The sequence below is a fragment of the Sus scrofa genome, chromosome 1 (genome assembly GCF_000003025.6).
Source record: "Sus scrofa isolate TJ Tabasco breed Duroc chromosome 1, Sscrofa11.1, whole genome shotgun sequence".
Lineage (NCBI taxonomy): Eukaryota > Metazoa > Chordata > Mammalia > Artiodactyla > Suidae > Sus > Sus scrofa.
Genome location: NC_010443.5, coordinates 254,121,396 through 254,135,659, shown reverse-complemented (window position 1 = coordinate 254,135,659; position 14,264 = coordinate 254,121,396). Strand labels below are relative to the sequence as shown.

At 51.1% G+C, this 14,264-nt stretch overlaps 1 protein-coding gene and 1 non-coding gene across 2 annotated transcripts in view; one reads left to right on the top strand and one right to left on the bottom strand.

Annotated features, from left to right (window-relative positions):
* RGS3 (regulator of G protein signaling 3) overlaps positions 1–14,264 on the bottom strand; it is a 133,188-nt gene that overhangs the window by 76,146 nt on the left and 42,778 nt on the right. The window contains 3 exon segments of the mRNA XM_003480580.4: positions 6,014–6,097; positions 8,455–8,651; positions 13,857–13,896. Coding sequence (XP_003480628.4) covers positions 6,014–6,097; positions 8,455–8,651; positions 13,857–13,896 — 321 coding nt within the window.
* MIR378B (microRNA 378b) lies at positions 89–165 on the top strand. The gene has a single exon (NR_128559.1). It is a non-coding gene; the product is annotated as a microRNA 378b (primary transcript).

Sequence of the window (14,264 nt, the reverse complement as noted above, 5' to 3'; positions counted from 1 at the left end):
TTCCCCACAGCCTGACATCCACAGGCCCACCTCTCTGAGTCAACGCCTCCGGAATCTCCAGCCCAGTGCCCTTGGCTTGGTGCCACCCTTGAGCTACATTTGCTTGCGTTCTCTAAGTGTCTGGCTGAAAACGCACTGGACTTGGAGTCAGAAGTTGAGGTTCCTGTCCCACTAAGGAGCAAGGAACACTTGGTTAAGTCCCCTGGGTCCCCTTGGCCTCAGTTTTCTCATCTGTACAAACAGGGGGCAAAGATCCTCTCCGGCTCCCACAGGCTCTGTGAAACTGAACTGAAGCCCCATGCAACGTGAGTATTCTTACCAAATTCCTTGCAGATAATTTTAACTGTGCTCATGCACAATCAGTTCAAGAAAAAGCCAGTTATGCTCCAAGACAGACAAATATAGAACTTTTGTCTGTTTTATGCACTGGCTGCTCCAAAAATAAAGGAGAAAGATATTTTTAGACATTATAGGTAAACCATCGGGGAGTTGCTGTCATGGCGCAGCGGAAATGAATCCGACAAGGAACCATGAGGTTTCGGGTTTGATCCCTGGCCTTGCTCAGTGGGTTAAGGATCCGGAGTTGCCATGAGCTATGGTGTAGGGTCGAAGACGTGGCTCGGATCTGGTGTTACTGTGGCTGTGGTATAGGCTGGCAGCTGCAACCCCTGGCCTGGGAACCTCCATATGCCGCAGGTGTGGCCCTAAAAAGCAAAAAAATAAATAAATAAGCCATCAGGCGTGCTCAGCATATTTTTATGCCAAAAAAAAAAAAATCCTCTGGATCCTCTAATGCCACTAAAGATTACACTGGTCTTTGTTTTGTAAATCCTGTGGTGGCCTTTAGTCAAAGGCAATAAAATCCTATTTTAGATTCTCTGATGGAGACAAAATATTATGAATTCTGTGGACGTCCCTTTGAGGTGTCAAAATCTGACACTTCATCTCATCTGAAGTGAGAAGAGTCAGAAGACTGACCTGTGCAGCTAAAGGCCATGATGAGGGTGAAACTAAGGGCCAGAGTAAGTGCGTGCTGGATTGTTGCTGAAGTTAGTTTAAAAAGTCAACATGTTGATATCTGGCTGTCAAGACTGTTAAAGATGACCTAACATGGAGTTCCCGTAGTGGCGCAGTGGTTAACAAATCCGACTAGGAACCATGAGGTTGTGGGTTTGATCCCTGGCCTTGCTCAGTGGGTTAAGGATCCGGCGTTGCCGTGAGCTGTGGTGTAGGTTGCAGATGCGGCTCGGATCCCAAGTTGCTGTGGCTCTGGCGTAGGCTGGTGGCCTCAGCTCCGAATGGACCCCTAGCCTGGGAACCTCTATATGCTGTGGGTGTGGCCCTAGAAAAGGCAAAAAGACCAAAAGAAAAAAAAAAAAAAAGATGACCTAACAACTCCACCTTTAGGACTAGCCTACAGGCATACTTACAAGCACATAGAAGGATGGACATGTAAGGATATCCTCAGAGTGTTTTTGTAATTAATTTTAAAAAAAACCATAAATACCCATTAAGAAAGGATAGAGGAGTTCTTGTTGCAGCTCAGCAGGTTAAGAACCTGACTAGTATCCATGAGGATGCGGGTTTGATCCCTGGCCTCACTCAGTGGGTTAAGGATCTGGTGTTGCTGTGAGTTGCAGTGTAGGTCACAGACATGGCTCAGATTTGGTGTGGCTGGCTGTGGCATCATAGGCCAGCAGCTACAGCTCCAATTTGACTCCTAGCCTGGGAACTTCCATATGCTGCAGGTGCAGTCCTAAAAAAGACAAAAAAAAAAAAAAAAAAAAAAGAGAGAGAGAGAGAGAAAAAGGATGGATAAAATAAATGATACTACTTTCATATGGTAGAATTTTATGCAGCTATGAAAAGATTAAAGTACAGCTATGTGGGCAGAAATGGAAATCTGTCCATCAAAAGTCAAAATAGTGCACTGTGCAAAAATACCTAGCATACAATCCAACTTTGTAAAACAAAACTGTAAACTTGTCTATATCTATACATTTTTTTAAATGTCTAAGACACTCACTGCACTCTTCACTGTGGGGAATGGGATTTTACTTTATCCATTTCTGTTTAATTTTCATTATTTTGCAATGAGAATCTGCTACTTTTATAACTTAAAAATACATAAACGATTTTCAAAGGACCACTTGGCATACAGAGGTTTGAGGGAATCTAGGCCACAGAGACAACAGGGGGCACCCTTGAGCAGGAGGCGCTCAGGGCTCCGGCTTCTCCAATGGGGACCAAAGATGAGAGCTCCTGAAGCCTGGCCTAGAAAGGATCCCAGCAGGGGCTCTCTCCAATCCCGTTCCCAACGCGGCAACACGGAAACTTCCATTTATTGAGAGCTTACTTTCTGCTCAATGGATCCTCACTTGTAAATAACATCATTGCCCTCGTGTATAAATGAGGACTCTGCCGCTCAGAGAGGGTAAGAGACCCAGCCAAGACCACACAGCCAAGGACCATTGCCCAGGTCTGGCTGACCCCAAAGTTTTCACAATATGGTGAGGTGGCAATATGCCTACAGCTTTCTTGTCCCTGAATGTGAAAGAATCCAAGCAGGGACCCAAGAAGAGGAGCAAAGGAGACAAAAAGATGAAGTTAGGGGATGGGAGGAAGATGATCCGAGAGTCAGAAGGATTTCGGGGGTTGGTTGTCCGGGAAGAAGACGTCAACCTCCAAGCAATGGAAAGGAGAGGGCTCTACACCGGCCAACATAAGGGAAACCCTCCCGCTCCCAACCTGCTTAAGGCAAACCTGGAAGTGGCCTCCAGACCCGCGGAGAAGCTGGCAGGGGGTTGGGGGGCGGTATGGGCCATCAGAGGAGATAGTCTGGCAGGAGTCTAAAAAGTCCAAAAAAGGCCCAGGCCCAGAGAGGGCTCGATGGATGGCAAGTGGGGAAGTGCCAGAGCAAAGGTGAGAAAAGACCAGGCCGCCGCGCTGGCCCGGATTCCCAGAGCTGAGAATGCGGTCTAGACAGGAAGTGATTAAGGCCTGAATGAAGAATTTCCCCAAAAGTCAGGTCGGGGAAAGGGCAGACCTGGCACACGGCAGGAGGCAGGGCAGGGAGGCGAGCGTGCCAGGGGAGGTGGGCCCCTCTCCAGCACACCAGCATCCTGCTGGCCTAGCCCCAGCAGCCCCAGGGGAGTGATACCCATCTCCACGGCCCAGGTACCTGCTGCCCTCCACCACAGGGATCTGTGCCGCACCTGCTCCAAGGACACATCTGTTTTCCCAAAGGGTCAAGAGTTGAGGGGTCGCTCAGTTAGGAAATCCTTGCAACTTATAGGGTCACTTCTCCCAAGTGGCCCTAATCAAGCTTCCTCCCAGGAGTCTTGCCTAAGGGCAGGGTTTGCAGAAGAGACCTTGGTGCCTTAGTTAATGGTAAACTCAATGAGTCAGTGTGTAAAGTGAGGGTGTGTCTGTCTTGGGCCTCGCAGGACTCCTGGAATCCCGAGCGCAGGCCCTGGCTCCATGGCAGATGCTCAATAACCATTATTTGAATGTAGAAAGGAGGCCCTGCCAAAATGCTGATTCGATCTCGGGGCACATTAATCAAGTTTGTGACTTCTGGGAGGGGGACGACGAGGGCAGTTCACAGTGTGGGACTGGACCAGCTCGTGGAGCATGCCCAGGGAAGAGATGGGACAAAGAACCAAGGCGAACGTCCCAGGAACAGAGATTTCTGCTGAGCACCGGGGAGAACGTTCTATAATTTAGCACTCTCTAGGAATAAAACCACTGTCCAGAGGGGCCTCTGAAGACTCAAGTACAGGACGGAAACAATCAGCTGGAAACTTAAACAGGGAAGCAATCAGAATGGAAGGCTCCTGAGGACCCACCCAGAGCTTCAATTCTCCAAAGCTATCCAAACCCCTCTTGAATTGGTTTATATTTTTGGCTGCCAAGAGTCACATGTTTGCTTCCGATCAAAGTTCAAGGAAAAGAAATGTACTTTTTAAATCACTTCTTTCAGTCTTCAAAGGGGGTCTCTTCGTTCTAGGGCTTCAAAGATCTACTAAGCAAAGATGGTTTGGACAAATTATAACTACCATCAGGCTATCACTTCAGCGTGTGTTTGCTAGTTTTTAAACAAACACATTAGAGATAGCATAGAATTCTGCTTTTTTTTTTTTTTTTTTTTTTTTTTTTTGCTTTTTAGGGCCGCACATGTGGCACATGGAAGTTTCCAGGCTAGGAGTCAAATTGGAGCTACAGCCATCAGCCTACACCACAGCCACAGCCACACGGGATCCGAGCTGTGTCTGCAACCTACACCACAATTCATGGCCACACCGGATCCTTAACCCACTGAGCAAGGCCAGGGATCGAACCCGCATCCACATGAATACTAGCAGGGTTCATTACCACTGAGCAACAATGGGAACTCTGTGGCATGGAACTCTGGAAAGCACTGCTGAGCCAGAGAGATCCTAAGTGCTAATCAGGGTTCCATCTTTTAGGAGCCTCGAGATCTTCGGGTCCTCATTAATCTCACTAGAGCCTCAGTCTCCTCATCTATTGAGGGGGGGAAATGTGCCCCTCCTGGTGGAGCTGCAAGAGCTAACTGGGGTCAGGCACCAAAAACCCATGCAGTGGGGACATATAAACCGCTCCATGTTTGCAGGTTCAATGGTGAGTGAGCAGGGAAACAAAAGAACACATTTAGACATTCGTGTGTACTCCTGGGTGGCCGCAATTTCTAACTGCCTCCTTCTGAGTCTCGTGAACGTATCACCACATTTCAGTTTTTGACCCTCGGCTACCTGACCTAGCTCCACCACGGACTTATTCACCAAGCACAGCTTCAGGGGACTTTTTGTTCCTAAAACTCAAGTCCCTTTCAAAAGATGAAGTTTTACTCCCGGGGAAGCAATTCAGAAGCTAGGCCAAGGTTCTTCAGAAAGTTCCCGAAGAGGAGGCCCAGAAATGTGGTGAGCAGCACCAATGTGGTAGAAATAAGCCTGCCATCTCCCGAGGAAACACCCCTGAAAGGGACAATGCTTATTTGGAAAATGTGAGTTCTGGTCTGCTTATTTAAAAAACAAAACGAAAGCAAGCCTTCTTTAGCCACAACTACACATAACAACCCAGAATGCTGAGGCTGAAAGGGCCAGCAACCGTACCTTGCTGCCTAAAACACACCCACACACACCCACTGTTCAGATAGGAAGACTGAGGAAGAAGGAAGTCATAAGGGAGTCAGTAGCAGAGGGAGTGCTGGCTATCTGCTTTCTGCTTCCAAGTTTCCTGATCTTTCCATCATCTCAACTCAACCAAGCCACCCTGCCAGCTCTGAGTCAGGGCCTGCTCGGCAGCAAGCCCCCTATCCTCTCGTCAAGGCTCCCAGGTAGCCGAAGTCAGATCCCAGGGCGCCAACTTCTGTTCCCAAGTAGAAGTAGATTTAAACTCATGACACTGAGCCGGAAGCGGGCCAGCTCTGGGGATTGTGTGGGCGAGTGAAGTTCCCCCAGTTAGAGCTGAGCAGGGCCCGCTCCAGGAAGAGCAGCGTGACCTCCACGCCCAGGCCTCTGTTTGGCAGAGCTAGAGCCTAAAGAGATATCCCTCAGAAGAGGGTTGGGGATTCGGGTTAACACACACCCAGAACACCCAGGTAAGTGATGCTCTTCTAAAAATTCTCTCTGGCTGACGGCTTTAATCTTCTCACCCACAAGGTCATTCGTCATAGCTGGAGTGAACTGCCATTTCTTCCGCTCCTTAGAGGAAGTTGGGATCAAAAAGGGAGTGTCACTCGGGGCTGGAAAAACTTTCTAACCATCAAAAATGGAGTAAATATTAGCCTTGAGAGGTGGTGAGTTCCCCATTCCTGGAAATATACAAGAAAAGCTGGGTGGCCATTTGGTAGTGAGGGCACGGAAGAGTCCCTCCCTCAACTTTTCAGGTCTTTTCCACCCTAACTATATATCAGGAAGAGAGGAAAGTTAGAGGCCTGGAGGATGAAACCCACCAGGAAACCCGGCCTGGGAAACACAAGCGTAAGTCTTACCTCGGCAGCCTTGTTCCTTCCCTCGTACAGCAGCAGCTCCTCTGTCAACAGGAGGGTTCGGGCAGGGTTGCAGAGATCTAAAGGCTGAAAACAAAGAGCACGGTTCAAAGGGGCCCGATGGAGATGGGAAGTGGGGGTAGCGGAGGCAGCCTGCCAAAGCCAGCCACGAGCCTGCCAGCCCTGCCCCCGCCCCAGGAACCCACACACCCCCTCACACAGACAGAAACAGAAAGGCTGGGCTGCTCATCCTGGGCGGTACTGCCGCCACTACCTTCCCCCCCAACCCTCCCTGTGAGAGCTACCCTCTCGCTGCAGGAAGTCCAACCACAGGGTCGGCCTCCCCACCCCCAGCTCCCGCCCTGTACTGAGCTCCTGGGCCCTCCTGGCCCCACGCTCCCTGTCCCGTTCACGCTGTAGGGCCCAGGCTCTCAGGACACCTCCTGCAGTATCCTGAGAGCCTCATGCCAGATTTGGTCACCTGAATCCCTTCAAGGCCCAGCCAGTCCCTGCTGTACGTGCATCACACAATTGACCTCACTGCGTCTTCTCAGCCATGAGTTCCCAGGGACCAATTCTCACCCAGACTTCTGCCTCCATGCCGTGACCCTGCCCCATACCCGCTGCAAGCCCTGTCCCTCCCACGCCCCCACCCCCCCCCCGGCCCTGCTCAGCCTGAAGAATCCACCCTAAGCTCAGGACTACCCAGCAGGACTTATCCTTGTGAATATGCATGCATAACATGGCTTCTAGGCATCTGACACCAAGCAAGGTGCTGGAAGAAAGATGACAAAACAAATGTCAACTACACACAACAACCTGGAGAGAGCTTACAAGTAACGGGAGACAAAAGAAGCAAAAGAAGATACGAGGTACAGTTTCTGTGAACCACGTTCGGAAGGAGGTCCTTTAGGAAAGCATGCAGAGATGACAAAGCCAAAGAAAAGCAAGGCATTATAATTCCTGATTATTATAAAGTCAGGCTGGCGGCTATGTCTGGTGGGGAGGAGGGTGCTGTAATCAGGAAGAGATAGTCATAGCCTCCAGAGCCATGGCCATGGTCTAGTCCTTTCTCTCAGTGCATGTCTGCCTTAGAATCACTTGTTAAACTGTACATCTAAGGTTATGCCATTTGGGGTTTAGGTAGTTGACAAAAGTTTTTATAACTTTGAAAAACTAATTTTAATTTTCTTGGTAAAAACTTTAAAATAAAAACAAAAAAATAAGCCCCATGGATGCCAAGACCTTTGTGGTTCCATCCTGAGAAGGAGGAGATACCAAGAGAAAGGCAAGGGGCAGACCCTGCACATAGAGTTGTCTGGGGAGAGGCATGTCACCTGCCAGAGATGCACCGCATCCTAAAAAAGTATGAGTTCTGAGATCCACTGGGCAGTGACAGGCCCAGAATGGGATGCCAGGCGACCAGAGATGGAAAACCTGGTCAGAAATGGAGCCCTTAGGGCCGCGTCCCCTCTAGGCTGCTGACGAGAGGATAAACTTGTGGTCTTTCTGGGGAGCAATTTGTCAAAATCTGTATAAAGAGCCTTCGAGATGTTTATGACCCATGACCTGGTCATTTCACTTCTACGGATCTCTCCCAAGGAAAATCATCTGAGAGGCAATTTACGCATGAGGATTTTCATCACAGAGGTATTTACAATAGCGAAAGAGTAGACATAACACAAGCGTCTGAAGAGAGAACTAGTTAAATAAATAGGGTACATCCATATCGTCGTGGGCAACCACCACAAAACACAGACTCGAAGACTATTCAATGATGTAGGGAAATACTCATGCTCTAATTCTTGTTTAAAAAAGGTAACCGGATATAAAATGTATGGTATGATCTAACTGTGTGGTTTTTTTTAATAGGGATACGCGGAGGCAAGCTATCTAAACCCTCATATTGGCTACATCTGGGGGACAGAATAAAGAAAGGTTTAGAGATGGGGAGGAGCAGAAGGAAGACGAGAGACAAGTAGGAGAAGGGAGATCTAAATAAACCCAGGCCACCAGCTCATACTGGCCAGACACGAATGCTAAGACCAAGGAGACCAGACGAGATGCCAGACCTCAAGGCTCTCTCCCTTGGCCATGTCCAAGCAACGAGGCCCTGGAGGAGCCAGGAAGCAGGAGCCTTGTCCCCCAGGCCCTGTGACAACACGATGAGCAGCTGAGCATGGGACATGCCCCCAGAGAGAAAAGGGGGCAGGGGGCCTCCTTGTTGCTGAGCTTTCCTGCCCCCGCTCTCCTCCTCCTCCTCCTGCAAACCTCTGCTCCCTCTGTATAAGCCCCAGAAGCCTGAGCCCCTGAAGCTATTTGCCTTTCCCCAAAGGGGGCCCTTAGCGCTGGCAACGAGGCACCATCCCTGAGTCCTGGGGTAAAGGACCCTCTTCTTTCTTGCCTCCTCCAGGAGAAGCCCTCAGGGTCAGCCATCAGCTCACCTGAACAAAGACGGGGAACACCAGGACCTTGGGGGCCAGGGTGACGTAGGTGCCATAGCTTGAGTGTGGGGTGTGCGGCCTCATGACTGGGCAGTTCTGGTAGTTTCCGTGGCCCTTCATGGTCTGCACTGTCTTCATCAGCCGACACTTCTTCCCCAGGCCTGAGTAGGACTTCCCTTTACTGGGACTCCCCGATTCTGTGGGACAGAGACGGTGGGCTGTGAGGTATCTGCGTCCCCCTGCAAAGGCACCCCCTCTGCAGAAACAGGGAAGAGCCTCGGTCCCTCAACAGCCACTGACAACAGCATGTACCATGTGCCAGGCCCTGAGCAAGGTGCTGCGGAGACAGGGAGGCCTCAGAAGGAATTCCCTCATCCTCCATCCTGACGGCCAACCAGCAACTCCAGGGCCAGGACAGAGCTGGGCACCACCAACCATGAGGCAGCCTTCCTCATCTGGTGACCCAGGACCTGAATCGGACCTGTCAGTTTGGGCTCGTACTTTTAAAAATCAGAAAATCTCTCAGATTTAAGAAATCAGAAGATCTGCCCTCACTGGACCCAGATGGAGCAATCAATCAATGCAAGCGCCCCGGGCAGCAGAGCACGTGCGCTCCCCCTTGGCACTGCCCCCACGGCTGCCTGCCCCACCCAGCACTGCTGGTCCCTTTCATGGCCTCCCAGGTCCCTTGAATGAAGGGACTGGAGAGCCTGTCTCTACGGTGACGGCAGAGACAGTGGGCTTTCCCAGGATGTGTTTTGGGGGATCGGAGCTCTGCTAGCCAAGGACGCTGCAGCAGCCTGGCTCACTGAGTCAGTCTGGAATAAGGAGTGGCACCTGCAGCTCTAGTTCTCAGGGAAGATCACCAGCTCTGGGCCAGGGGGCTGCACCCAAATCCCATTCCTCTTGCTGACCAGCTGGGTGACCACTAGCAACTCCTTTCCCCCTTCAGAGTCTTGGTTTCCTCAAGTGCAGTAACAGAACCAAGCTCACTGGGCAGGGCGACGGGGGGTGCTGTGAGGATTAAATGAGATACCCCAAGTAAAGTCCCTAGAACAATGCCTGGTAGGTGCGAGATAAAGGTGAGCTGCTAACTTATTGTGGTTCTTGTTGTTGTGATTCCTCCGCTTGGAAAAGCAAGTTAATCGGGTGCTCCAGGGACTCTTGAATCTTAGGTTTCATCACGGCCAGGAGGTTCTCCCGGGGCGGGCCACTCACTCAAAAATTATTCTCATCAGAAAAGGAGAGAGAGAAAATCATCACCAGGAAAGAGCAGAGGAGGTGCTACATGGGGTCCCTCTATAAAGCGACACTGCAGGACACACACCCTCACACTAAGCAAAGGGTGACATCCTGGGGTTAATAGATGCAGACTATTGCCTTTGGAATGGATAAGCAATGAGATCCTGCTGTGTCACACTGGGAACTATTCTCGTCACTTATGATGGAGCATGATAATGTGAGAAAAAAGAATCTATACATGTATGTGTGACTGGGTCACCATGATGTACAGTAGAAAACTGACAGAACACTGTAAACCAGCTATAATGGAAAAAATGAAAATCATTATAAATGAGAAAAAAAAAAGGGGGTGACATCCAGATCTTTACCATGTCTCATCAATGCGCAGAGGAGCAAAACACAGAGTAGCTAAAAAGTCAGGAGTTCTTGGACTCAAGTAGGTAGGAGACGAACTCAAGGGCATTTGGGCTCCACACACACCTGGGCCTTCCCGAGGGTTCCTGCTGCCAGGTGAGCGACTGACCAGCTCTCCCTAACCTGCATGCTCAGACCTGGGGCCCAGGTCTCCTGCTGCCACCCCCGGTGCTGGCAGCTAGAGGGTAAACAGGTGGCCTGAACCGAGTAACATCTCAGGGAAGCTCCCCACCAACGCGTGGTCCACGACCTCAGAGGAAAAACCCAGCTCGGAAGGTTTCACACTTGCTTCCTCCACCCACCCAATGCCCCTTCTCACCAAGCAGGTGAGAAAAACAAGTCAGCCCCCCGTACACAAGTGACCACTGATCACAGCAGTATCTTGGGGCAGCACTCAAACCATGATCACCTAAACCACTTCCTGCCTCTTCAGGGAGTCGCTAAGAGAAGAGCAGAAAGAGCGGGAGCCCAGGCGGGGGCGGGGGCCTGATGCATGAAGTACTTACACAGCCCTGGACGCCAGCCCCAGAGGGGTCTGTGCAGCCAGGCCCTGGCTCCTGTGCTGAAAGAACCCACTCCCTGGCTCTCAAAATCTGCACTGGATGTGAGGTGGACCAGACCCCTAAACTTGACCACTGGCTTCCTCAGAGACTGGCTGTGCAACCTTGAACAGGCTCTTCCCACTCTGAGCCAGAGTTTCCGCCCCTGCAAAGTAAACACAACACAGCAGAGGGGGCCCACGTGAGAGGCCCAATAGGACAGGGTTTGATGAGTGGTTCCAGAGTGTGAAGGCACGAGGATTACCAAGCCAAGCCGGCAAATAGTCTATCCGACAGGGCCGGCGAGAGGACAGGGCTCCTGGGCCACAGATCACACTATGAATGGGGGTCACGGGTCAGTCTGCGATGAGATAGTCTAGTTTAAGCCAGCCAAGCCTAGACCAGAGAGGACAAAACCACACAGGACTGACAAGCAAAGCAAAGCAGACCAAACGTAAGGAAGGGTGCTGCTCACGCATGCCAAAATCTGGGCCCTGGGCCTGCCAGTCTGACTTTTAAAGGAATCCTTTTCTTCCCTTCCTTGCCCAGCTGCACAGAGCTGTCACAGAATCTTCACCTCGGCAATAAAGAGTCATGAATGAGCCACCTGACACACACTTCTGCCTTCAGGTAGGAAGCAGCTCCATTTTACAGACAAAGCAACCGAGGCCTGCAGGGATTGCGGGACTTGCCCAAAGTCATCTGGCGGGATCAACCCAACCTATGAGGCATACCCTCGGGTCCCATCTCCAGCACCCTGGATAACGTGGGGCAAGGAGGCTTGGTTCTCCAATACAGAGTTTTTAAAGTATCTTTCTTAAAAAACAGTCCAGGTTGCATCCCAGCCCCTGAACTCTGTGAAGGCAAACTCCTTGACTCCCCCTCTGCTAACTCGTACACTCTCTGGTCCAAACCCCCATATCACCCCTTAAACACCTGCTTCACTGACCAAACACAGTAATTACTTGGCTTTTCTCTAGCTTCCAAGACAAGCCCTGGCAGCTACCCGACCCAGGCAGGGGCGAATCTGAGCCCGGGCTGCCTTTACAGGGCAAAGGACAATGCTGAGGGCCCCAGGGGCCCCAGAGAACATGTCAACCACAGGCAGACAGGCCGCCCCCCAGGCCCCGGAAGGGCACAAGACCCCATTCAACTCAGGTGGGCTCAGCCTACACTCCTGAAAGGAGGCCAGGCAGCCCAGCCAGAGGAGGGGACAGAGGTCGGCACGCTGGTGACAGCTTTAGCCTCTACCCAAGGAGTGCATCTAAAGGAGGATTTGCGTTCTGAGTTTCACCTCTTCCTCCGAACCTCAGGACAAGGAGTCATGAACACTTGACCCCTGGTGAAGAGCACAGATGAACCTGGATACCAAAATAGCTATTATCGTGAAGAATAAATGAAGTCAAGCTCTTAATACAGTGCATTCGAGTTACCATTATCATTAGCAGCAGCAGGATATCCTTGCCTGTCTCTCTCCCACAACCTGGATGATGGTGCCCGTCTTGGTTCACTAAGTACTATATTCTCAGAGGGGAACCAAAACTTGGATACAAGCTGGGGGACACCAAGAGGCATGTCTTGGGCTGAGAAAGAATCACACCAGTCCCCAGCAGGCCACACACCTTCCAGCTCCCCCCACCAGCCCCACGGTCAGGATACAAACACTTAGCAGCAGCAACCCAGGGCATTTCCCTTCAGTCACTCGGCAAAATTCTGTTGAGTACCTGCTGTCACGCTGCCTGTCAGACCCTGGGTCCAGCGTCAGATACACTGAGATGAGCTGACCTAGGCCCTGCCCTTAATGGGGTCACCATTTAGCAGTGACATCCCCATTCTAACCTAATTCCCCAACTAAAAGCTTTTTAAAATCTGAGAGTTGAACCACTCTCAGAGTTTTTCTAGAAGGTACACAGATTCATTTCCAGCAGGCCAAGCCCAAACACCCAAATGCCCCAGTCTGGAGAGAATGAAGAGGCCTTCCACCCGCAACTCTAAGCCTGATGGGAACCCTTTTTCCCAAAAAAGGCATCTGCTATAAGCAAAGCATTGTCTTCACACTGCTGACAAGAAGCAAGTCTGCAAGTGGCTGGAAAAGGCCACTCTCAAGGAAAGACGTCAAAGGGCATTCTGTGTGTGCTGAAGGAAGGGCTCAAGCATATCCAAGGTCAGCGTCATGGACCATCAGGCAAGGCTGGTCTCAACCTCCTAGATGCCAGCTGCACTCCAGCTAGCTGGACTCTAACAGGCGCAGAGAGGGAATGCCCAGCTGACTCCAGCACAACAGCAATGCTGCAAACTTCCTGAGAGGAGGGACTGGTTTGGAGCTCAGCTTCTCTCCCTGGCTCTGAGAAAATCAGGCCGGGATTTAAAGGGAGGAGCTCCCTTTGTGGCTCAGCAGTAACAAACCCCACTAGTATCCATGAGGATGCCGGTGTGATCTCTGGTCTTGCTCAGAGGGTTAAGGATCCCGCGTTGCCCTGAGCTGTTTTCTAGGTCGCAGATGTGGCTCACATCCCACATTGCTGTGGCTGTGGCTGTGGCGTAGGCTGGCAGCTGTAGCTCCGATTGGACCCCTAGCCTGGCAACTTCCATATGCCTCAGGTGCGGCCCTAAAAAAAAAAAAAAAAAAAAAAAAAAAAGGCCAAGGGAGAAGAATTCTTTCAAACAGCAGAGACATCTGTGCACTTCAAAGACAACCATCTCCCATGTAGCATGGCTCAGTAATCAGGCTGCTGCTCAAAACCACTATCTCCTTTAGTCCTCCCAGCAACGCTCCGAAGCGGGAAGTACCAGCCCCATTTTATAAAGAAAGAGGCTCAATGAGAGGACATGAATTGTTCAAACTCACTCAACTCCAATTTGAGACCTCCCAGTTCCAAATTCCATCCATCCTTCCAGGCGGGCCTGACCAGTGCCTATAGCATCTTACACACACTGGGTGCTCAGTAACGTTGGATGAATCTCAGCTGAATGCCTAAGCCTGTCTCTTAGACTGCTCTGGGAAGATGCCCTCTCTTGCTTCTCAGTTCAGGCTCCAAGGAAGAAAGACACTGGTTCAGTGAGGGAGAAAGGGTCCCAGGAGGAGAGTCTGTGTCCACATGTGGGGGGATCTTGACGCTGCTGGGAAGGCCTCCCAGCTCTGAGTGGGATGCAGGGCCCAGCCTCCCAGCTGACTCGCCATCTCACAGCAGCCGAGGACAGACTCACCTTCAGGGATGGTGTCCTCCTGGTACACAGGCCGCAGCAGCTGCAAAGGAAAGACAGAAACCACCTGAGCCCCAGGACCAGGGCGGAGGACCTGGCAGGCTGCTTGGCCCTGCCCTGGGGAGAGCAGGAGAGCACCACAGGGCAAGAGGGCAAAACAACAGAACCGCTAACAAGCTCATGGGGAGCTTAGAGGGATCCCAGAATCTAGACTCCTCCAGGATGTTCGAGTTGAGCTTTGAGCTGTCATTAAGACTAACCCCTGGGCTGAGTCCCCAACCTCCCTGACAGCAGCTTGTTCCAAAGTACGTTCTGTGGAACATCAGCGCTTGGGACACCAACAACTCTGCAACAAAGGCTGCGCCATCGGGGGAGGTTGGGAAACACTGGGCTAAACCACCACCTTCACTG